At 46.0% G+C, this 24,125-nt stretch overlaps 1 protein-coding gene across 2 annotated transcripts in view; it reads right to left on the minus strand.

The window, feature by feature from the left end:
- Window positions 1-24,125, minus strand: part of LOC119971857 (ethanolamine kinase 1-like) — a 537,556-nt gene that overhangs the window by 431,788 nt on the left and 81,643 nt on the right. For both annotated transcript variants that reach the window (XM_038808086.1, XM_038808085.1), the window contains exon 2: window positions 14,924-15,183. In XM_038808086.1, the coding sequence (XP_038664014.1) occupies window positions 14,924-15,183 (260 nt within the window). The remainder of the gene's footprint in view (window positions 1-14,923; window positions 15,184-24,125) is intronic.

Consider the following 24,125-nt stretch of genomic DNA (forward strand, 5'->3'; position numbering starts at 1 on the left):
GGTTTCCCGCTGCAGAGACCGGCGGGAAACCACAGCAAATCTTCTGGCCCCGACCTTATTAGTTATGCACTCGGGGTTTAACGCCACATTCCGCGGTGGGGCGAGCTTGATGGCATGAATCCCGCCATCATGCCTGGGTGCCAGATTGAAAAGACGACCAACATCACTGACCCACCATTGAAGACAGATGATGGGCTTCCTGGAAAGGAAGACGGATCTCCAGGAACACTCTGAGGCTGGAAGATGGACCTCCTCAATGACACAGAAGCTGGTGGATCCACCAGGTAGCTGTTCCCCTCAACCAATGCTGTAATGTTCTGGGGTCCAGGGTTGTTGGTGGCCTCTATTCAAACTCCAGAGGTAACCCCAGGCAATGTGCAGGTGAGATCCCCCCTTCTGAACACCAGGTAGTTGCAGATGTATTCTGGGCCGGCGTGATTTCCCGCTGACATCGCGGAGAATTGGGAGTGGGGGGAGTTAGACCTTCATCTGCATCCCATTAGTGAGATGCAAATCACTTTCAAGCCAACCTCCAGTCAGTTTCCCAAACTGCATGGTGGGCACCAGCGGACGATCCTGCCGGAAATTCACACCGGGGTGAAACCAATCTTTGCAATACCACTGAATTCCCTCCCCTGCTCGCCATTGAATCCATCAGCAGGACCATGGGAGAATTCTGTCCATTAACTTTATTTTTCTCTCTCCACAGAAGCTGCTATACCTGCTAAGTATTTTCCAGCACTTCATATTTTCATTTCAGATTTCCAGCATCTGTAGGTTTTTGTTTGCGTACATATATAAGTACTTCTTTGGATTTTGTCTGTAATGAAAAAGCTTTAAAATACATTTTCAGGTCTATCTGATGGATCTTTACTGTAAATCAACAGATAATGATGAACCAGAACCAAACCATAATACAGTCTGCGTTGGAAAATTTGTGTGCAGCAATAGCTCCACAGTTTAAGATGGATTGCAGAGCTTAGGAACGAAATTTGGGGCTTTAGAGAAGGTACAACACAGATTTACTGGGAAACTGCCCAACATGAGGAAATATAAATACGAAGGAAAAAAATGATAATTTGTGACTTCTTTCATTAGTGCAGAACAGATTGCGGGATGATATGAAAGAACTGTTAAAATTATGAAAAGATGTGACATGGAAGCAGATTGCTTTGGCAGCTGAGGGATCAATACTGGATAGATTCAAGATTGAAAGTTAGAGATTTTCGACACGGGGCAGGACAAATTTCTTTACACAGAGCATTAATTGAGAGTCATGGAATTTACCTCTGGAATTAATGGTGGAGCCAGAACTACGGCCAGGGTTTTCCAGTCCCGCCAGTGGAGGGAATTGGCACGGGCGGGACCTGAAAATTTGGAGAGCAGCCAAAAGTCCGTTGACTTTGAGTGGGAATTTTTGATCCTGCCCGTGATGTGGTCAGAAAGTCCCTGTCAACATTCAAGATTAGGTTGTGGAGGTGGATGAAGGATTGAAGCAATATGGGAACAGGATGGGTAAATATGATTGGTTGCATGGAGGGTAAATGCCTTTAGTGGCCACTTCCATGTAGTAACTTCCATGCGCAGCCTTGCAATGCACATTATTCCTAAACCTTTTGTACCCTGTCTGTTAACCTCCTTTTTAGGTTGCTAACAGAACTCTTCTGGATTACCTTATCAAACATTTTCTTCAGATCTATATACACGGCATCTACAGCATTTACTTTATTTATCCAACCACTTCTGTGAAAGAGCATACTCTGATTAAATCATGCACCTTTCAATGCTAACAATTGTTCATAGCAGCTCCTCGCCTAAACTAGGCGACTGTTACCTAGATGTTTTTTGCCACATTGAATAGAAGTGCTACATTGTACCCTTGGGTCTGTCCATGGTATAATGTGCAGATGCAAGTTGGTTCTGATCCCAGTTTTTCTGTCCATCTCCACTGTGCTTTCCTTAAATAGACGAAGATACACATCATCAGAGGCCAGGGTTTTACCCATCTTGAGTTCTGCTAATCTAGTCAGAACTAACTCATTCTCTGCAGTTATCTTGAGCATTTGCTCCACTTTCTCCTCCGGTGCGCCTTCTCCCCGTTCCCATCCTGAAGTTATTGGTTGAAATCAGTGGTACAGTATTAACAATGAAGACATTGAACTGCATTTCCCTTCCCTGCTATGTTGAGGAAGGCACTAACCTACTCATTTTAAACCAATTAGTAGACAGACTCAGTACATGTAAACCTATCATTTGAAGGATTTCATCCCAAGTAAAGCAAGTTGGGTTATTGGTACAGAGACAATATTTTCTCACCGATATCTCTTTCAAGTGGCCATTGCTTATTTGCAAGTACAGTGAATACAGTGGAGTGAATACAGTCAGAGCCACACATTATCCAAGACCACCCAGCATCAACACAAGTCCACCTTCCATCCGAGTCACTAGTTTGTGATCAGGATTCCAAAAGCTAAGATCAATTGGATAATTTCAGTTCAAACCACTCAGCTGAAAGCTTACAAGATCGGATTGGTCATCCATTTTATAACCCAATAACTTCACTGTGCAGTTACACAAATAGAATTATAGAATCACTACGGTGCAGTAAGAGGCCATTCGGCCCATCGGGTCTGCACCAACCCTCCAAAAGAGCAGCCTAACTAGGCCCATGACCCACTTTATCCCTATAACCCAGTAACCCCTCCTAACCTTTTGGATAATAATGGGCAATTTAACATGGCCAATCCACCTAACCTGCACATCTTTGTGTGGATGAAACCGGAGCATCCGGAGGAATCCCACGCAGACACGGAGAGAATGTACAAACTCTGCACAGACAATGACGCAAGGGTGGAATTGAACCCGGGTCCCTGGCACTGGGAGGCAGCAGTGTTAACCACTGTGTCACCGTGCCGGCACATCAGGTGGGTGTTAAACTGGCGGTAGAGCAGAGCCTGCCAGGTTTTTCCTGAGCAGGTTAGGTTAACATTATCCATTGATTGTTGTGCCTCTATAATCTCCTCAGAATAGTCTATCTAACTAGATAGATAACATCACTGAGCGACTCAGCGGTGCACTTCTTGACAGCTCTCAGTAGAGCTAATTGGAATGCTAAGATAAACCTAGACCTCTGTTGGGTGTGGAGTGGTGCCAAATATCCACTTCTGGGAGGTGCATCCAGATCCTGCCAAATGTCATGTGATAGGTATGAAGACCGATTTGAAATGGTAACCTTGTTGTGATGATATCACATTGAATTTGTTCAACCAAACCGGAGCGGCTGAAACTAATCCTGACACCATATTATGATACCATAATAGATGAGAGAGCAAGATTGAGTTATGCCGCTAGGCAGTGATAGCAATATTGTCAAATAATGAATTGTTTCAGCAGAAGTAAACCCTTCGCTGAGTCAAAAGAAGGGCACATAGTACAGCAAACCAAATTGGCTAACTGGCCATGACTAAAGACAAACTGGGTAAAGCATAAACATTATTACTGGGTAAAAAATCAACACAGCAGATCAAGGATAGTTATCAAATTCAGTTGATGGCAACGAAGAATGCTAACAGAACCGTCAAATGACTCTGAAGAAGGCAGCCAGCCTAAGCACATTGAAAGAATCCTCAGGGCAAATTAAGTTTGTGTTGCAAGATACGGCAGAGATTTTAAATGGCTAATTTGCATCATGACTAAAGATTGTGCTTGGTTACCAGTAGTGTCACGACACTCTGTGTTTGTGCGCGGTCAATTCCAGCCCCACAGACCCCAGAGTACCAGCACAAGTGAATAATATAATAACTCAAATAAGGGACGGGATTCTCTGTTCCCCAATGCCGATTTCATAATCTGTTTAAAAAAGGAGGTAGGCAGAAAGCAGGAAATTATAGGCCAGTGAGCTTAACTTCGGTAGTAGGGAAGATGCTGGAATCTATCATCAAGGAAGAAATAGCGAGGCATCTGGATAGAAATTGTCCCATTGGGCAGACGCAGCATGGGTTCATAAAGGGCAGGTCATGCCTAACTAATTTAGTGGAATTTTTTGAGGACATTACCAGTGCAGTAGATAACGGGGAGCCGATGGATGTGGTATATCTGGATTTCCAGAAAGCCTTTGACAAGGTGCCACACAAAAGGTTGCTGCATAAGATAAAGATGCATGGCATTAAGGGTAAAGTAGTAGCATGGATAGAGGATTGGTTAATTAATAGAAAGCAAAGAGTGGGGATTAATGGGTGTTTCTCTGGTTGGCAATCAGTAGCTAGTGGTGTCCCTCAGGGATCCGTGTTGGGCCCACAATTGTTCACAATTTACATAGATGATTTGGAGTTGGGGACCAAGGGCAATGTGTCCAAGTTTGCAGATGACACTAAGATAAGTGGTAAAGCGAAAAGTGCAGAGGATACTGGAAGTCTGCAGAGGGATTTGGATAGGTTAAGTGAATGGGCTAGGGTCTGGCAGATGGAATACAATGTTGACAAATGTGAGGTTATCCATTTTGGTAGGAATAACAGCAAACGGGATTATTATTTAAATGATAAAATATTAAAGCATGCCGCTGTGCAGAGAGACTTGGGTGTGCTAGTGCATGAGTCACAGAAGGTTGGCTTACAGGTGCAACGGGTGATTAAGGAGGCAAATGGAATTTTGTCCTTCATTGCTAGAGGGATGGAGTTTAAGACTAGGGAGGTTATGTTGCAATTGTATAAGGTGTTAGTGAGGCCACACCTCGAGTATTATGTTCAGTTTTGGTCTCCTTACTTGAGAAAGGACGTACTGGCACTGGAGGGTGTGCAGAGGAGATTCACTAGGTTAATCTCAAGCTGAAGGGGTTGGATTATGAGGAGAGGTTGAGTAGACTGGGACTGTACTCGTTGGAATTTAGAAGGATGAGGGGGGGATCTTATAGAAACATTTAAAATTATGAAGGGAATAGATAGGATAGATGCGGGCAGGTTGTTTCCACTGGCGGGTGAAAGCAGAACTAGGGGACATAGCCTCAAAATAAGGGGAAGTAGATTTAGGACTGAGTTTAGGAGGAACTTCTTCACCCAAAGGGTTGTGAATCTATGGAATTCCTTGCCCAGTGAAGCAGTTGAGGCTCCTTCATTACATGTTTTTAAGGTAAAGATAGATAGTTTTTTGAAGAATAAAGGGATTAAGGGTTATGATGTTCGGGCCGGAAGGTGGAGCTGAGTCCACAAAAGATCAGCCATGATCTCATTGAATGGCGGAGCAGGCTCGAGGGGCCAGATGGCCTACTCCTGCTCCTAGTTCTTATGATCCGGCAGAGAATCCCTTTTTACGATGGAATCGAGGGCGGTGCCTGTTTTCGTATGCTCTGCCCCTTCCAAAACAGCGTCATCGAGGAACGTCACCTCAAGGCCCTCCCCCGATGCTCCGCCCCCGATGGGCCGAGCTCCCGACCGCGCGGTTGACTCATGGTCTCAGCGGTCGGGAACCCGGCGCGACGGCTGCGGACTGTGTCCAGCACCGCCACAATTGGGCGGGTGCCATGCTGTTGGCTGGGCAGGCTTCGGTGAGGGCTGGGGGGACTGGTGGGGGGGGGGGGGGGGGTCCAAGGGGGCACTATCTGGCAGGTTGGGTCCGCACACAGCCGGCACCATGTTGTACGGCGCGACTGTGCAGGTCGTTGCCGTGCGCATGAGCGGCCACAGACCCAGCAATTCTTCGGCGTTTTGGTCGTGGAGGCCGGGCATTGTATGTGGCTTGGCTGCTAGCCTCTTACTGGTCGGAGGATCGGTGCTGGGGCGGCCGATTTTTCCCCAAGTAAACCGCCTCCGGACATAGCCTCCAAATCGAAGAATCCAGTCCAAGGCTTCTGAAATCTTTGGTCCATACAGGCACCAGGCGGGATTCTCTGTCCAGCGACACCGGAATCGTGAAATGTAATAAGCTGAAAATCATGGCAGCTGTCGGGCACGGAGTGCCTCGACTCCACAGTGGCATCAATGTATTCTACTCCGCATGTACAGTAAACGCCATTGGCATATCATTAACGTGCCCAATCCGGTGTGCTCTGAGGCCTGCGCGATGCTCTGCCTCTGTCAGGAGGAATTACAGATGGCGAGGTTAGGTTCACTTGTGGTTTTACAAAATTGGGGACAGGCACCATTGCTACTGAGGGAGAGAGGAGGTAGGTCATGTTCCCAGAGATTGACTGTGGGCTGCTGGTCCAGCCGCTGGCCGGGCTGGCTATGGGAGGGGGTGGTGGGGGGAATCTGCCAGGGCCTTGAGGGGGGGGGGGGGGAGTAGTGGGGGCAACCAGAGGATGGAGCGTTACGTTAGGTTGAACCCCCGGGACTGGGTTGCCCAGGGACAGACCGCCATTGCTGCAGCCTGCAAGACAGCCATCGTGCTGCACACCTGACCATGGCCCATGGTTGTCCACAGTGACACCGGCTATATGGATGCCCCCACCCCACCAACACCACACTCCACCCACCTCCACCCCACAAATCCCCCCACAGCCAGGCACTACCCACCAACAGGGCAGCACGTGGCACACCCAAGGGGTCACCAGACCGAGAATGCCGTCGAAGACTCGGATGAGTAGGGGAACAGTGCAACATATCTGCAGGATCATGGTGCACCTGGAACTATGAGGGTATGGGGAGGACACGTACTCCCGGTGTCAAGGTGATGGCCGCCCTGAACATTTATGTCACGGAATCCTTCCAGACGCCCAATGGGGAACTGTCTGGCATCTCACAGAACTTAGTGCACGGGAGCATCTGTGCCATCACGGAGGCCATGTGTCCAGGGTTTGCATAATACATCCTCATTGGGCGTGATGCAGGTAATGATGTTTGAATGAGCCATGAGGCTCATCTGAATATGCACGGCTGAGTTAAGTCCGCATTCCCCCAGCTCCCAGGAGTCACCGGCGAGGCCTCCGGCGAGGCCTCACCCAGGTACCGATTAGTACTGGTCTCCTCAGGCAGACACTAGGCAGAATGGCCAGGTCTCTGAAGCCATTGGAACCCCGTGCATCTTCGAGGATAAGGCAATGCAATGTTTCCACCTCCCCCTCCGCACCCAGTCCCCATTTGGAAATACTAATTCGGGCCCATGAGACTTACACCTAAGAGGGATGGAGCATCGCGGCGGGGTTTGTCCAAGCTGTTTATGAAATTTAAATTGAAAGTGAAGGTTTTCCATGGATCCGCGGCGGGGTGGGGGCGCAAACTTCGATATTGCCGCCAGCGAGAGACCAGAGCGTGGCCTCAGAATCAGAGCCGGGTGCAAAAAGGATTTTTTCCATATTGTGCCATTCACCTATCGTGATTCTCGCTTCCGGCATTGCGAAGCGAATATTCCAACTCCTAAAGAATGTCCTGCTGCTGCAGAACGGGAAGGAAGCCAACACTAATAGAACTTTAGTGAAGACTCCACATTCCCATAATTCCAGCCAGTGGCACTGCTCACTGGGGATGACTGTTGCCAAATGATGGACATGTATCCCATGGCTTTCAATCCATCAATTGTGAGGAGATGGAAAACCAAGGCCTTTGCACACATACCTTTCCTTACTCCCTGATGGAAGTTTGGGAGCATGGATTTAGCCTTCAAGTCCTGGCAAAGAGTCAGTACCTGCAAGGGAGGAGGAGTGAAAAAATTTTTGCGGAAGAAAGTGGAGGGGGACAAGAAAAGGCAGGATTTATGTGGTAGAACCCTGTTGTTTTACTTTTACACAGAAAGGGGAAAAAAAAGTATTTTTTATCTCCCCACCTCAAAAGAAGAATACAAGAAGGAGTCTTGGATCCTGAGAGTGTACACTTTATATAGTAGCATGAGTGGATGAAGGATAACTACCATAAACACTTGTGACCTCTAGCCCTTCTTTCAAAGTAAACTTTTCAAGACCCCTTTTATAGCAATAACTTTTTTTTTTGAACAAAATACATTAAAAGTGTTCTGTTCTGTCTCATTGCAAGAATCCATGGTTTTACTGAATCTCTGAAAAATGAAAGAGTGCTCATAACCCCAGTCCTTTCATTTCCAGAGCTTTTAGGGTTAGCCGGGTTTAAAGGAAACACATTAATAATAATTGTTGATTTACAGGAAAAGAATATTAACCAAATGTCCATTTAACCTTTTAAGAACATCACTAACATTATTGCACTGGGAAATAAATAACAGTTGGTGTCTCATCCAACATTAATACCTGTAGTAAAACAATGATTAATGAACAGAAACATGCATGGATCTTCTTGGACATTACAAAGTTACATCTTCCCTCTCCCCGCATCCATATCAGCTGCAGCATCACTGCAAAATGAATTATAGCCTGAACAGGCAAACATGAGTATGGCACTGTGAACTCCACTCAGACATAAACAAAACACCTTAAAATTTATCGACAGGAATTTATTAACTTTCAATGATTGTGTTGCAATTTTCCGAACAGTTTTGATTTGTGTGATTAGAGTTAATCTTATTAAGGTTACATTACTCAGATGCAGCTGTGTCATTCATGACATCACCCTCACTCACTGAAATCTTATATTCTTCAGATTCTGTTACGCCTCCTGACATTCTTTTTTTTCCCAATTAAGGGACAATTTTAGCATGACCATTCCAACTACTATGCACATCTTTGGGCTGTGGGGGTGAGAGTGTGCAAACCACACATGGACAGTGACCCGGGGCTGGGATCGAACCCGGACCCTCGGCGTCATGAGGCAGCAGTGCTAACCACTGCGCCACCATGCCGCCCACGCCTTCTTACATTCTGCCTTATTTCTTGTGTGGAGTACTTGTGACTCCTTCAAAGGAGCGGCACGGTGGCACAGTGGTTATCAGTGCTGCCTCACAGCGCCATGTTCCCAGGTTGAATTCCAGCCTCGGATGACTGTGTGGAGTTTGTACATTCTCCCCATGTCTGCGTGGGTTTCCTCCGGGTGCTCCATTTTCCTCCCATAGTCCAAAGATGTGCGGGTTAGGTGGATTGGTCTTGCTAAATTTCCCACAATGTCCAAAGGTTAAGTGGGGTTATGGGGTTACAGGGATAGGGTGGGGGAGTGAGCCCAGTTAAGATGCTCTTTCAGAGGGTCAGTGTAGACTCAATGGGCTGAATGGCCTCCTTTTACACTGTAGAGATTCTATGATACACACCAGCACAGACAATTTGGACTGAATTCCCTATTTTTGTGCTGTGGAATTTCTCACTATCCTGAAAGCAACTATTGATTTACTGTCTTACTCATCATTTCCCTAGGCCTCAAAAAACTCCCTCAGTTTATGCCTTCTTCCACTATCAATGGACTCTTAACATGGTAATGTACCGTGACACAGTACTTTTGTTTTCAAGTCGATGAAACGAAAAGTCACCAAGGTGAATCACTGAAGGGAATGATGTGTGCGGCCAGGTGACTGAACAGTCCAGCTCGAATGGGAAGAGAACAAATACAATTTGTACACAGAATACTGCAAAGGTAAAAATTGCTGGAGTGAGACCAAAGAGGGATTCATAAAAGTGAGCAGATCCCACTATGGTATTGGGGGTAAACATTTGATTCGGAGATCAGCAATGGGAGCTGCAGAAGGAGAGTGGTGAAAAAGTCACACCTGACACTGTCTAATAACAAGTTTTAGATTTATCTCATCTTCACATCTTCTGTGTTTCATTCAGGGGCTCTTCTACACTTTAGTTCTTGATTCTTCATGCCGATTCCTCAACTTTTAGAAGCCTCCGCTTCTCGTGCACCTTCAGGAGGAGGAGCGGAGAAGTGGACCGGTGGGAGATTCTCGCAGGAGTGGAGAGGCGAACCTGTGGCAGCAAAGAGGGGAGCTCCCAAGAATCTGGGAATGCGTTGAATTTGAAAACTGGCTGTGTGGAATTTGGCACGGGATTCTCCTGCTCCCCAGACGCGTGTTTCTCGGCCGTGCACCATTTGTTAGCGATGGGATTCAATCTTCCCGCTGCTTGTCAATGGGATATCCCTTTGTAACCAACCCACGCTGCCACAAAACCCGTTGGCGGGGTGCACTCCTGGCGGGAAAAGTGAATCGCAACGACCAGAGAATTCCGGCCTTTGACTGTGAGGGCTAGGGAGAGAGTCATAGAGTCCGATAACACAGAAAAGTTCCTTTGGCCCATCGCGTCCGCATCGGTCAAAAACAACCACCTATTCTAATCACATTTTCCAGCCTTAGTCCATTGTCTTGTATGCCCTTGGATCGCAAGTGCTCATATAAATACTTCTGAAATGTTCTGAGGGTCTCTGTCTCCACCAACCTTTCAGGCAGCGAGTTCCAAACTCCCACCACCCTCAGGGTAAAAAGGTTTCTCCTTACATCCCCTATAGAACTCCCATCCCTTACCTTAAATCCATGGCCCCTGGTAATTGACCCGTCCACCAAGGGTGAAAGCTTCTTCCTGGCTACTCTATCTATGCCCCTCATAATTTCATACATCTCAATCATGTCCCCCCTCAGTCTCCTCTACTTCAAGGAAAACAATCCAAGCCTACCCAAACCTTTTCATAGCTAAAACCATCCAGCCCATGCAACATCCTGATAAATCTCCTCTGCACCCTTTCCAGTGCCTGTCACATCCCTCCGAAAATGTGATTCCAAAACTGAACACAATTCTCTAACTGTGGCCGAACCAACATTTTATACAGTTCCAGCATAACCTCCCTGCTCTTAAACTCTACGCCCCAGCCAATTACGGCAAGTATACCATATGCATTCTTAACCACTGTATCCACCTGTTCTGCTACCTTAAGGGACCAGCGTACATGGACACCAAGGTCCCGCTGATCCTTGGTACATCCCAGGGTCCGGCTATTCATTGTATATTCCCTTGCCTTGTTTGTCCTGTGTAAGTGCATCACCACACGCTTCTCCGGTGTGAATTCTATTTGTCACTTTTGGCTGTGGGGGCTGGGGAGAGAATCTGACTGCGGGGGCTGGGGAGAGAATGCGGCTGAGGGGGCTGGGGAGAGAATGCGGCTGAGTGGGCTGGGGACAGAATGTGGCCGCGGGGGCTGGGTAGAGATTATGGCTGCGGGGGCTGGGGAGAGAGTATGGCTGCAGGGACTGGGGAGAGAATATGGCTGTGGGCTGTATGCCAAGTGCTCATCCAGGTACTTTTTAAAGGATGTGAGGCAACCCGCCTCTACCTTCGTCAAGGGCAGTTAGGTTTGGGCAATATATTCTGGTGTAGCCAGTGTTGACCACATCACATGAAAGGAAAAAAAAGATGGAGGCCACAGTGCACACAAGGTGACATGAAGTAGGTTTGATTGTTATTGTTCAGATTTTGTTGTGCTTTGATCTATCTCTTCTTAGATTCAGTGGCATAGATTCAGGAAAATCAGTTGCCCCTGTAAGTGGCCTGAGCTGCCTACTCTACTTGAACTAGTGTCAATTCGATTCATATTGAAACACTGTACTTAAACATAACTCAAATCCAATCCGAGTCCAGCAGCCGACTGGCTACGGTATTGGACGAGCAACGTGGAAGTCATAAATTCAAATCCCAGCGTGGCATGTTTTGAAATCAAATTCAATAAACCTGGCCCTTTCTGGATAACACCTGACAATGCCAGGTTGTCACCGAAACCAAATGGTTCACCATTGTCCTAGCTGCTGCAGGGGAATTAACAAAAGTAGAAAAGGCGGGGGGGGGGGGAAATAACCTGCGCTCAGGGATGTGATAACATTCGTTTGCCAACACGTTATTCAGCTGTTGACAAAACGCTGAGAGATCCTCTCCTAAACACAGCTGGATTCGCTTCCGTCTTGCCTTTTCCATTTCCTGAGTGGCTCATTAGCTGTTTGAGAAATGTGAATGTGATCATCGGTACAGATGCATCGGCCAGTTGCTCACCGGAAAGACATGGGGGCACCAATGTGAAACTGGGAGCAAGGGTTAGTCTGATTGACAAACGCAGTGGGCTCTGACTTCATTCCAAAAAAACAGAGAAACGTATGAACTGGAAGCCATTTGTGTTTCCTTCCTTTCCATTTTGAACCAGAATATAAATCGGAAAGGCCGTTCCGATGACACCGTGCGTTCCAGAACCACTGAAATTCCAAATCAATTTGTGACTGCGTTTCAAACCTCTGCATGTTAACTTGTTTTCTTAAGTCTACGATTCAGGATTTGTGGAAAGTTGGCACACAATCTTTTGTTGGCAAGGGCTTCCATGTAAAACTGTAGCAAGATGTGGCAATCTGCGCAGTGGTTTGATCATTTATTGCCAAACATATGTGTAAAAGGGAGAGTGCAATTTACCGCGAGGATGACAATTTGCAGTTTTCAAAACACCATTATTGTTGTTTATCATAAATTTTATTCCATTCTCAGTGGTAAACCAAAGGAATCCAATTGAGTAGAAACTCTGATACAATCATAAAGTGAGCCAACATCCGGTCATAGTTTCCAATTTACAGCACAGAGCACGAACTGAAGAATCACAGTTCAAAACCAAGAATACAATGCATACACTTTTTGGCATGGAGGGCAAAAAGAAGAATAACTGCTCTTTTCTCTCCCGGAAGTTCGTTCGCTAACAAAAAAAATGTACTTTTAAACAAGGTCAGCAAAATAATTTAAAGGTCAACCAAATTGCCCCACCCGGTGACTAAAGCCATGTTCTGTTGTACTTTTATAATCCTCACCATTTTAGAAACTTGAGAACGCATTGTCATTCCCTACTGTAATATTGAAATGGAATTTCAAATGACACAAATTATATTTTAAAATAATACCCACAGAAGCAATAAAAATACTCCATGACACCATCTATATTTTATAATTCTGCAGCCACAGTGCTATATTATATTTCTTGGAACATGGCCACATTCAAGCCTGTGAAAAGGTAAATGTAACATGACAGCGGGGAATTCATAAAAGGAGGTAGTAAGCTTTTGGTTTCATTATAAAAATTGGTGTTTTTTTTAAAATCAGGTATCCAAGTAGCACATAAAATGTCAGAACTTGCAAGTAGATAATGACAAATATCAAACACTAGAATATTTAATTTGCACAAACGCTTTTTGTAGAAAACACTGCATGGTACTCCACTGATAACAATGAACATGTACATACTTCAAAATTGTTGAGTACCTGTTCCACCAGGTAAATTTCTCACTTCCAAGTGTGAAGTGTTAAATTATTTAAAAATGGGGCAGGTTTGATAGATGAAGTTGAGAACGAAGGGCTATTGATACAAGATTAAATTTAATAGATTTGAAACACAGGAAAAGATAAACTTCTTCACACACGCAGTTGTGAGACTTCATAATTTATTTCAAGTGTAAGATGTTGAGGCAAAATGATTCAGCATCAGATGGAATAGGTGGATGAAGGAAAGAGATTGAAAACATATGGGACAACAAGGGTTCAGTTGCCTGCCTTGGGTGGCTGTGTGGAGTTTGATCATTCTCCCCATGTCTGCATGGGTTTCATCCGAGTGCACCCGATTACTCCCACAGTCCAAAGATGTGCAGGTTAGGTGGCGGTGACAGGGGAGTGGGCTTAGGTAGGGTGCTCTTTCAGAGGGTCGGTGCAGTCTAGATGAGCTAAATGGCCTCGTTCTACACTGTAAGAATTCTATGGTTCTATGGAGCCGGGAGGGTCAACATGATTAAAACTATGGGCGGGATTCTCTGATCCTGAGGTTAAGTGTTGACGTGTCGTAACCGCCGTTGCGTTTTACGATGGTGTCAACAGGTCCCCAGGAGAAGTGATCCTGAGCCCTACAGGGGGCCTGCACGGCACTCTAGCGACTCACGCAGCTCCAGCAGCCGATAATGCCGTCAAACGGGCACCGCGGGTCTGCGCATGCGCGCTGTGACTGGCGCGAACTCGCGCATGCGCGCTAGCTTCCTTCCCCGACGCAACATGGCGTAGAGCTACAGGGGCCCGGCGCGAGGTAAAAGAGACCCCCACCAGGAGAAGCCGGCCCGTCAATCAGTAGGCCCTGACCGCGGGCCAGACCACGGTGGAGGCACGGCAGGGTTGGACCCCCCTCCGCCCCGCAGGATGGACGCCGAGGTCCCCACCCCCGGGGTAAGACCACATGTGAATGGCGCCGGCGGGACTCGGCCTATCTCAGCGGCCACTCGGCCCATCCCACGCGGAGAATCGTCGGGGAGACAGCTCTACCGGCGCCACGCCGACGCCAATGGCGACGATTCTCCAGTGACCGAAGAATCGTTGGACCGGCATCGGGGCGGCATCGCGTGAATCGTGTCCAGCCCGGTGATTCTCCAACCCGGCCTGGGTCAGAGAATCCTGCCCAATATGCTTGCATGGAATGGTTTGGCCAAATGGCCTGATTTATAAAGAGGCTATCAAACAAACCGCCTCTGCTGAGTTTGCTCTCACCGTTGCCCATTAAGTTAAACATCCCCCAAATACCTTCCTACAGTAACCTTAAATACACATCTCTCTCTTTTTCCCCACCACCACTCTCTTTCTCTTCTCTCTTCCACATCTTTCACTCACTTTCTCTTCACCCCATCTCTCCCTCTCTTTTTACCTCTTTCTATCAAGCATGTTCCATGAATCCTTTCCAAGCTCATCTCGTACAGGTGACCCACTTTCTCTTCCCTTGACCACATTCACCCTAAACTACTGACCATGAAACTTTCCTGGCTGGCTTCTGAGTGGCTATATCTGGAAGCCAAAAAACTGTAAGGAAACCCAGAGAATAGCGGAACAGCCCTGAAACGGGGTTTGCATCGGACGCTGAACAGAGCTGGCGGGATGCTCCGTTATGCCGGCCGGTCAATGGGGTTTCCCATTGAGGGGCAGCCCCACGCCGTCGGGAAACCTCCGGGCGCTGGCCAAGCGGACAATCACTCCGGCGGAGAATCCTGCCCAAGGTTTTAGTAAAATATTATTAGTTGCAGAAAGGCAGTACGAGAATGTAATGCTTGTTACCTGAAAATGGAAGGCTCCCTGAGCATCCACATGTTTAAGACTGTTCCTCTGATGAATTTGTAGCATATTCCATTCTGAAAAGTACAGTAAAGATCCGGAGCACAGCGGTGAGCGTGAAGAACCTGAAAGCATTCAACCTCATTTCTGCGGTCTACAAAAAGTTCTGTCATGTTACCATATATTCTTACGAGTACAACATCTTCCATAGCTTGGTCCACGTGGCAACCGACAAGCTTGTTTGTGATTCCATCAGTGAAAGTCTGTGGATGGAAAAAGTCGAAGGTCAGTCTTTCTTATTTAAACATTTCTTTTGTTGCCCTCCTTTGATTATTTGAATAAGAAGAAAAGCCAAGGACCCACTTGACACCGACCTCGCAATTTAAGGCCACCTCTGATCACTTGCTTGTGTCGCTCACCAGCAACACCCCCCTTCCAGACCTCAGCGTCCCATCTTCTTTATATGCCACTGGAGGAAAACTGTTCTCCAATTCGCTGATGTCTGAACTTTCGATACCCCAACTGTCTCGCCTTTGGCCCTCCATTTGCCACAACATTTCTGCAGCTATTCATTTGCTCAATTGCACTCACACCTCCACCTTTAATGCCCCAGTAAAACCATTACTCACCCTGGTGGTTCTCCCGGTACAGCCCTCACTCTTCCTCCCTTAAGCATAAGAGGCACAGACGTGAAAGGATTTCGTAGACAAGGTTTAAACCACCAGATCTGGCTGGACCACATTATACGCTATCGAGTTCTACTATCATCTGCTAAAATGACCCATTATTCCAGGTTCACCCTGGAATGTAACTGTAAGCCCCGGTTAATTTTCTTTACTACAAACCATATGCTTAAACCATCCTCCCCAACCCCCTCCTTCCCCAGCTCTGGCAATAAGTGCAAAGAGTTTGTGGACTTCTTTTTCACTAAGATATAATCCATTCAGCTGCATCTGCCACTGCCTTACCTTCTGCGAGGCTACCTGGCCAAATAAATTTTAATATACCCTCTCTGCACTATCCCTGAGCTTGCATCTAGTTTCTCTCCTACCTCCCCTCATGGCCTCTCTCAGCGTGTCTTGTCTATAAGACCCATCTCCAGCTCCCGTGATCCTATTGCAAGTAAACTGTAAATCACTCAACTTCCCCTTCTGGCCCCGGGTTAATGATATTGTAAATGGCTCTCTCTCTTCAGGTGTAATACTTTTCTCCTTTAAACCTCCTGTCAAAAAACTAACCCTTGACTCCCATCGTCCTCACAAACTATCATCCCATTTCCAACCTCCCTTTCCTCTCCAAAGTCCATGAACGTGTTGTTACCTCCAAAGTCCACTCCCACCTTTCCTAGAACTCCACGGTTGAATGCCACCAATCTGCCCCTGCCACAGTACCGAAACCGCTATCACTAATGTCATTGTGACTGTGACAAAAGTAAACTTCCCTGCCTCATCTTTCTCAAGATGTCTGCAGCTTTTGAAACGATTCACCAAACTATCCACTTCCAAACCCTCTCCACTGTCATCCAGCTGGGTTGGACTGCTCTCACTTGGTTCCATTCTGATCTATCGAATCATAGCCAGAGTATCCCATTCAATGGTTTCACTTCCCGCTGTCACACCATTACCTCTGGATCTATCTTTGGCCTTCTCTTATTTCTCATCAACATGCTGTCCCTCATTGACATGATCTGAAGGCATGCCATTAGTTTTCCCATGTATCCGTACATTGGCCAACAAAGAGCCCTACCATCATTTATTTTGATTTCTCCACTGTTGCTACATTATCAGTCTGCTTATCTGACATCCAGAACAGGATGAGTAGAAATGCCTTCCAATTATTATTGAGAAGACTGAAGCCATTGTTTTCAGTCCCTGTTCCGAACTTTGTTCGCTCGCTATTGGCTCCCTCCCTCTCCCTGGCAACACGTTTGTTTGCAACATCGGCGTCACATTTGATTCTGAAATGAGCTTCTGAAGTCATATTCCTGCTAAAATCACCTATTTCTACCTCTGCAACATCGCTCGAGTATTTTATATCTGACTTCACAGTAGGACATACAAAAAGCACCCAAAGAAAAGTAGACAGACAATCAAAGGGAAAAGGGAGGGAGGAACTCAAAACAATTACTATCTCTGGAGAAACAAAACGAAAGAGGACCAAAGGCTAACAAATCTCTTGGATCTGATGCTGTGCATCCGAGGACATTAAAAGAAATGGCTGCATAGATAGAGGATGCATTAGCTGTAATCTTCCAAAATTCACCAGATACTGAAAATAACCATCTGCATCTCCTAATTCGGATGTTCATATATCCCAGCGGATTTGAAAACTGCAAATGTAATACCTCTATTCAGAAAACGAGGGAGATAGAAAGCAGGGAACTGTAGGCCAATTAATTTAACATCTGTCATTGGGAAAATTCTAGAATGCATTATTAAGGAAGTAGTAGTAGCTGGACATTTAGAAAATCATAGTGCAATCAAGCAACATTTACATGATTTTATGAAAGAGAAATCATGTGTGACAAATTTATGAATGTTCTTTGAGGATGTAAAAGGAGGGTGGATAAAGGGGAACCAGTAGATGTAGTACATTTAGATTTTTAAAAGATATTCAGTAAGGTGTCTCATCAAAGGTTACTGGATAAGATAAAAGATAATGGTAACATGGGTAATATGTTCACATAAAAAAAGCATTGCCTAGCGAAACAAAACAAAATTGGGATAAATGGGCTCTTTTCATGTTGACAAAATGTAAATAGTGGTATGTCACAGAGATTAGTGCTGGGGCCTCAAACATTTATGATCTTTATTCATGACTTAGATGAAGGGACCAAATGTATTGCCAAATTTACTGACAATACAACAGGTAGGAAAGTAAGTTGCGAGGAGGATACAAAGAGCCTGTACAAGGATATAGATAGGTTAAATCAATGGACAAAGATTTAGCAGATGGAATATAATGTGGGAAAATGCGAGGTTCTCCACTTTGGCGGGAAGAGCAGAAAAATGGAATATGATTTAAATGGAGACTGCATAATTTTGTTTTTGTTCATGAGATGTGGGCTTTGCAGGCTGGGCAGGCATTTATTGACCATCCCCAATTGAGGGGGCACCTAAGAGTCTACAACGTTGCCGAATGCTACAGTACAGAAGGATTGTGCCCTTGTACATGAATCTCAAAAAGTTAATTTGCAGATACAGCAAGTAATTACAAAAACAAATGAAAAATTGCAAGGGGGTGGAGTATCAAAGTAGAAAAGTCTTGTTACAACAATGCAGGGCATTGGTGAGCCCTCCCCTGCAGTACTGTGGAAAGTTTTATTTTCTTGCGGATTATACTTGCGTTGGAAGAAGTTCAGAGAAGGATTCACTGAGCTGATTCTTGAGATGAAGGCTTGTGCTTTATGAGGAAAGGTTGAGCAGGTTGTGCCTACGTTCGCTGGAGTTTAGAAAAAAATGAGAGGCGATCTTCTGTAAATGTATGAGGCGCTGAGGGGCCTTGGCAGGGCAGATGCTGAGTGGGGGCGCAGTTCTCCGGCCCTAGGGATTCTCTTTTCCCGCCAGCAGTGCACCACTGTCCGTGCGGGTTTCCCAGCGATGTGGGATGGCACCAATGGGAAATCCCATTGATAAACAGCAGGAGTAGAGAATCCCACCACCAGCTAACGGCATGCTGCCAAGAAAGACACGTCTAGGGGACCGGAGAATTCAGCCCAAAGCGTTGCTTCACATTGATGTAGATGAGGAGGAACTTTAACTCTGAGGGAGTCATTAGTTTGAAATGCTATTCCCAGAGAGCAGTGAAGGCTGAGTCATTGAATATATTCAAAGCTGAATTTGATATATTAGTGATCAGCAAGGGATTATAGGGGCAGGCAAGAAAGTGAAGCGAGGGCCATAATCAGGTCAGTCATAGGCTGGGATTCTCCGACCCCGCGCCGGGTCAGAGAATCCCCGGTGGGGCGCGAGAATCATGCCACACCACCCCCCAGTGGCTCGCCGATTTTCCGGCGCCGAATCTCCGGCGCTCGTGGGATCACCGCCGCACCGGTCGGGGGCCATTAAAAGCGCCCCCCCCCCCATGCCCGCAATTCTCCGGGTCCCGACGGGCTGAGTGGCTGCCGAGTCCCACTGGTGTGGTGGTGTGGGTCACCTACGGTCCCACATGGCGGACCTGGATGTGTGCGGGGGGGGGGGGGGGGGGGGGGGGGGGGGGGGGTGGGGCAGGGGAACCTCCACGGTGGCCTGGCCCACGATCGGGGCCTACCGGTTAGCGGGTGGGCTGGTTCTGTGGGGGCCAATGTTTCTCCGCGCCGGGCCCCTTGTAGGGCTCCGCCATATTGCTGGGGAGCCGGCGCAGAGAAGGGAACCCACGCACATGCATGACGGGAATCACGCTGGCCGTGGCTCGCATGCATGGAATCATGCCAGCCGTGGCAAACTCATGCCGGCCGTGCAGCACGGGCTGGAGCTGCGGGGAACACGTCGGAAGGGGAGCATACCGGACAATTGAGGACTGTTGATGCCAGAGTGGTTCACGCCTCTTTTCATGCCGGCATCAGAACTTGTTCGCGGGATTGGAGAATCCCGGCCATGATCTTTAGGAATGGTGGAGTGAGCTTGAGGGCAAAATGGGTAACTCCTGCTCCTATTCCTTATGATCTTGTGAAGTTACACAAGATGCACTATTTATATTTGTGCCTTAAAATTCTACCAAAGTTGAGTATTGTTTCAAAAGCTTTGATCATGGTGTTCACGGATCAGGAACAAACAGGTTATAAATAACTGAAAGCCAATGAGTATTTATAATTGTTCTTTTTTTCAGTCACCAACTTTATTTTTACATCTGCCTGCAGAGATTAAGGCCAGAGATTAAGTACAGTGACTGTGTCGTCAGACTTGATAGAGAATCCTATATCATTAAAGTATTCAACAAATGTGACACGAGTTAAAATATTAGGGTTGTGATATAAATTCAACTGTTGTGTATTGCATCTATTATCCAGCCTTCCTGGTGTTCTTATGACTGAGCCAAGTAATGCAGTGATGAGGAATATTTGGGAACAGTGTGAGCAGAGTGCCATGACTATGTTGCCAGTTTACACCCCTGTCTGTTGAAGTAAGCCAGAATCTGCCATCCATTTAATGCATGACAGAGCTCTATTTACTGGCTCTTGATTGTTGCTGGAATGCCCGACATTAGGAATAGTTAGCAAAATTTACTGCCATTTATGTGATTTATGGAATTCCTGCATTTCCTTTGGTTCCTTTTTTTAAACTTGAAGTTGAATAGTCACCCAGGCACAAGGCTGCAGAGACATGCATCACCAATGTATAGTTACCAAACTGCAGAGGTAGGGTGGGGGGGGGGGAGATGGAGTAAAGAAGGTTTATTCTGGTCAATGTGAACATAGCTGGAAAATGTTGCTGTTTCTAAAAAATTGAAAAAGAAGACAGCAATTCTGTTAAGATTCCTGAATGGAACCTGGCTTGATCGATCATCATCATCATTTTTCTTTAAACTGTGGAGGGTAATTATTGAACAGGATTCACAACAATCTGCTGCTGACTTTTTAACAAAAGGATAAAACATTTATTAAACAAGAAACATTCAGCAAGGTTCTCTGGCCCACCCCGTGGCATGTTTCTCAGTGGTGGGATCTTCTGGTCGTACTGCTGTCAATGGAATTTCCCATTGAATCCACCCCACACCACCAGGAAACCCATGGCGGGGGTGAACAGCCAGAAGATCTCACTCACATTTCTTTGTCCGGTTTTGGGTGCGTTTAGCGGAGTGTTTCTCGGTGCCGAGAAAGACCCCGCTATCCAATGGCACTTTGGCGTATTTTTGGCCTCGGTGAGGAACTCCGTGTCGAGGCCACACCTTACCTGGACACCTTGGCACTGCCAGCCTAGCATCTTGTCAGTACCCCTTTCAGCCTGGCAGTGCCACCCAGGCATCCTGGCAGTACCAGGGTGGCACTGATAGAATGCCCGGGTGGCACTGTCAAGGTATCACACTGGCAGTGCCCAGGTGTGCGTGGGAGTGCTAGTGCACCAACCGGCCCAATGCGCAACCACCCGGGGTTCCAATGGCCTGGGGGACACAGCCCCCCCACTCCCACAAGGTGGACGATTCGTCCATGTTTGTGTGGACCAGTACTAAATGGCGCCCTTCCAAGGTCTCCTAGGCACAGCTGGTGAACCCCAGATCTGTGAGAATTCAGCGAGTGCATATTTAAATTAGCCTATTTTGCCCGGGACTCATTTTTACCAACTTGCCATCCTTTGGAACCCACGCTGGCCGACCTTCGGGACCCACAGCGACTGTCCTGCGCGACCGACTGTGGCCGACCTTCACGACCTACAACTGCCGACCTTTGCGACCCACGCTGGCCACCTTTGTGACCCACCATTTTCACTTACCTTTAATGCGACAGGTGAGCCTTCTTGATCCTCATGATCTCACTTGCTTTGTTGTTCAATGTTATGTTTCTGATAATGACTTCAGCTGATGATTTAAGATCTCACTGCATCCATTGAAAAGAATAAAGAGGTTTGTCCTCAAACGCGCCATGTTTAGTCTTCAGATGTCTTTGAAGTTGAGAGTTTTAAACTTTCATTTGCCAGTGCGTCTCTGCATATATCACACATGAATGTTGAATTCTGATTTGCAGTGGCACAATTAATAACCCATATATCAAGTTATCATCTGTTTTCAGCTTCTTCTTCATGGGTTGTTCATCAGAGGCCTAGGAGTTCACACCAGGCCTGCTGGCAGCTGCAAAATGGAGGAATCTCTCTCGCGCCCAGAATACGTGATTTCAGCATACGGGGCACGTGACCTGCTCTTTGCCGCCGCTTCTGGTGGGAGGACTCCAGAGTTTGCTGAAAAAACTGGCCCTGAACAGCACATTGACATCTAGAGGAGGTAGTTCATTCCGCTGGGCTCCGGGCCTCTGCACTGCTTGCTCCAGCGTGCATGCGCGAGATGGCATGGCCTGCAATCTTAAAAGTCCATTGCGGCCGGCATTTTTAAAAGCAGCGCAACTCACACGAAACCGGCCCGGAGTTTGAAAACCCCTGCACTAGGGAACAGATGCTTAGAAAGATTTCAACATAGAAACCAAGAAAAAAAATATTTAAACTCACGTTATCTCTTTTATCCCAGCAATACCCAAACAGGTTCAGTTACACAAATCAATCACTCAACGTTCTTTCTCTTGAGATCCAGAAAACTCCCTCTAAATTCGCAATTACTTTAACATTGGATTATTACATATGAATTCCTTCAACTCATTTCTTCAGCAGTTCTAGCACCATTTTCAGCTAGAGAAAGTCTTAGATCTTTCTGTCTTCAGTTTATATCCATACCAACTGAAACTAAAACTATACTATTTCTTATGTCCGAATAATGCTCGTAGTCTTCCAGTTGAAGCAAATGCTTTATTGAGTAAGTTCATTCTCTCTCCAGAGCTTAAACTAGATGTTACATGAACAGGATTGATTAAGAAGAACTTATGATTATCTACATCTGTGCTGAGCTGTCTGTCTGTGTCTGGTCACTAGCTACTGTTCCTGTGAAGAGGCTGATCCTAGCTTCCGTCTGTCTATTTATACATCTCTACTGCTTCCTCTAGTGATTACTTAGTTGTAGTGTATTTACATTAAGTCCTTGTGTACATACAGATATGCAGATCACTACATCCCCCTTTTTACGGTGTAAAAGAAAATTGTACAAAACAGGTAGATAAATGATATGTATATCTGTACAAGTTGTGATGATATTGATAATTACACAAAGCCAATTAATATTTATGAGTCCAATCATTATTTAAAAATTTATGAGTCCAAACTTTATAAATTTAGTTGGTTGAGTTTCTTTCTTCTTCTGTTATTGGTGATGTTGATATTTTAATATCTTTGTGAACGTTGTCAGTGTTCTTGTGCTGAAGTAGCCAACAAGTCATCATGTGGTGTTCGAATTACTGTTGTCGTCTGACCTGGACTTTTTCCTGTGCTTGCGGTATCGATTCTGTATGTCATCTTTGTTGGCTGACCTGGACTTTTTCCTGTGCTTGTGGTATTGATTCTTTATGTCATCTGCCTTGAAAACTGGTTTGCTTGTTTGTTGTGTAGCAAATATGAATTTGTGAGTTTCGTTGTCATGCCATGTTATGTTTGTATTCTTGTCATTGTTTTGGACTGTGCTGTTACATTGTCCTTCATGTGCAGAGTTCTACCATGTTGTACAGGTTGTTGTTTCATTGTTGTTGTTGTTGCGCTTCTTGTTGTTGTTTTTGTTGTGCTTCGTGTTGTAGTTTTTGTTGTTGTTCTTGTTGGTACCATATATTATTTCTTATGTCTGAAGTCATCTCTTATCAACATCACCATTTTCTTGCATAGTATTTCTACATTAAATGCAGTAAAATGATGCAGCGTGAGCCTAAAGTCTGTTCTCCATCTGCTCCAAAATACTCCTAGCCATCAATTTACTCTCTCCCCCACGCCCCCAAAAAGGTCCTAATACAAGCACTGGACTCATATATAAATATTCTAATCTCTTGACCACCAGGAATGCCTTAAACAATATGTGGCTGCTGTACAGGTTTTTGGTGCAGGGCTTTCCACAAGAAAATTGGCCTGCTGAGTGCCGATTCAGCCGCCCAAAATTGGGCACAATTCTAGGAAATTTATAGCCTCAGATTTATCCATTGAGTTCTTACAGTGCTAAACCAAAGCCTAAAAGAGAATGAGTGCAGTGAAGCAATTAAAACCCATATTTGGGTTGATTAGAGGGAGGCTGCAGAAATGGTCAGTGCGACCTCCTCCTTCTCAAGGAGGGCTGCACAATGCAGGACATGTTTCAATTACTTCACAAGGGTTCACGGAGGTAAATCACAATGTGTACCAGTGATAAAGGCATTTTATTTTAAGTCTCCTTGAATTTTTGAGGATTAGGATCAATTAGGATTGCCAATGGGTGAGCTTGGGTGAAGCAGTAGATGGGAATTCTTAGGTAGGCTTTAGCACCGTCAAGGTTCGCAACTTTCCTCTGCGACTTTCGGAGAGAATTCACAGCAGAATCAAGAAAATAACTGGTTGGTTTGTTACACCTGGAAATAGATTAACTGCTTGAAGCTTTCTGAGGCGTTCTCACAGTTACTTCTTCAGCTTAAATTATCAGTTCTTTTTATTTGTTT

The sequence above is a fragment of the Scyliorhinus canicula genome, chromosome 9 (genome assembly GCF_902713615.1).
Source record: "Scyliorhinus canicula chromosome 9, sScyCan1.1, whole genome shotgun sequence".
Taxonomy (NCBI): domain Eukaryota; kingdom Metazoa; phylum Chordata; class Chondrichthyes; order Carcharhiniformes; family Scyliorhinidae; genus Scyliorhinus; species Scyliorhinus canicula.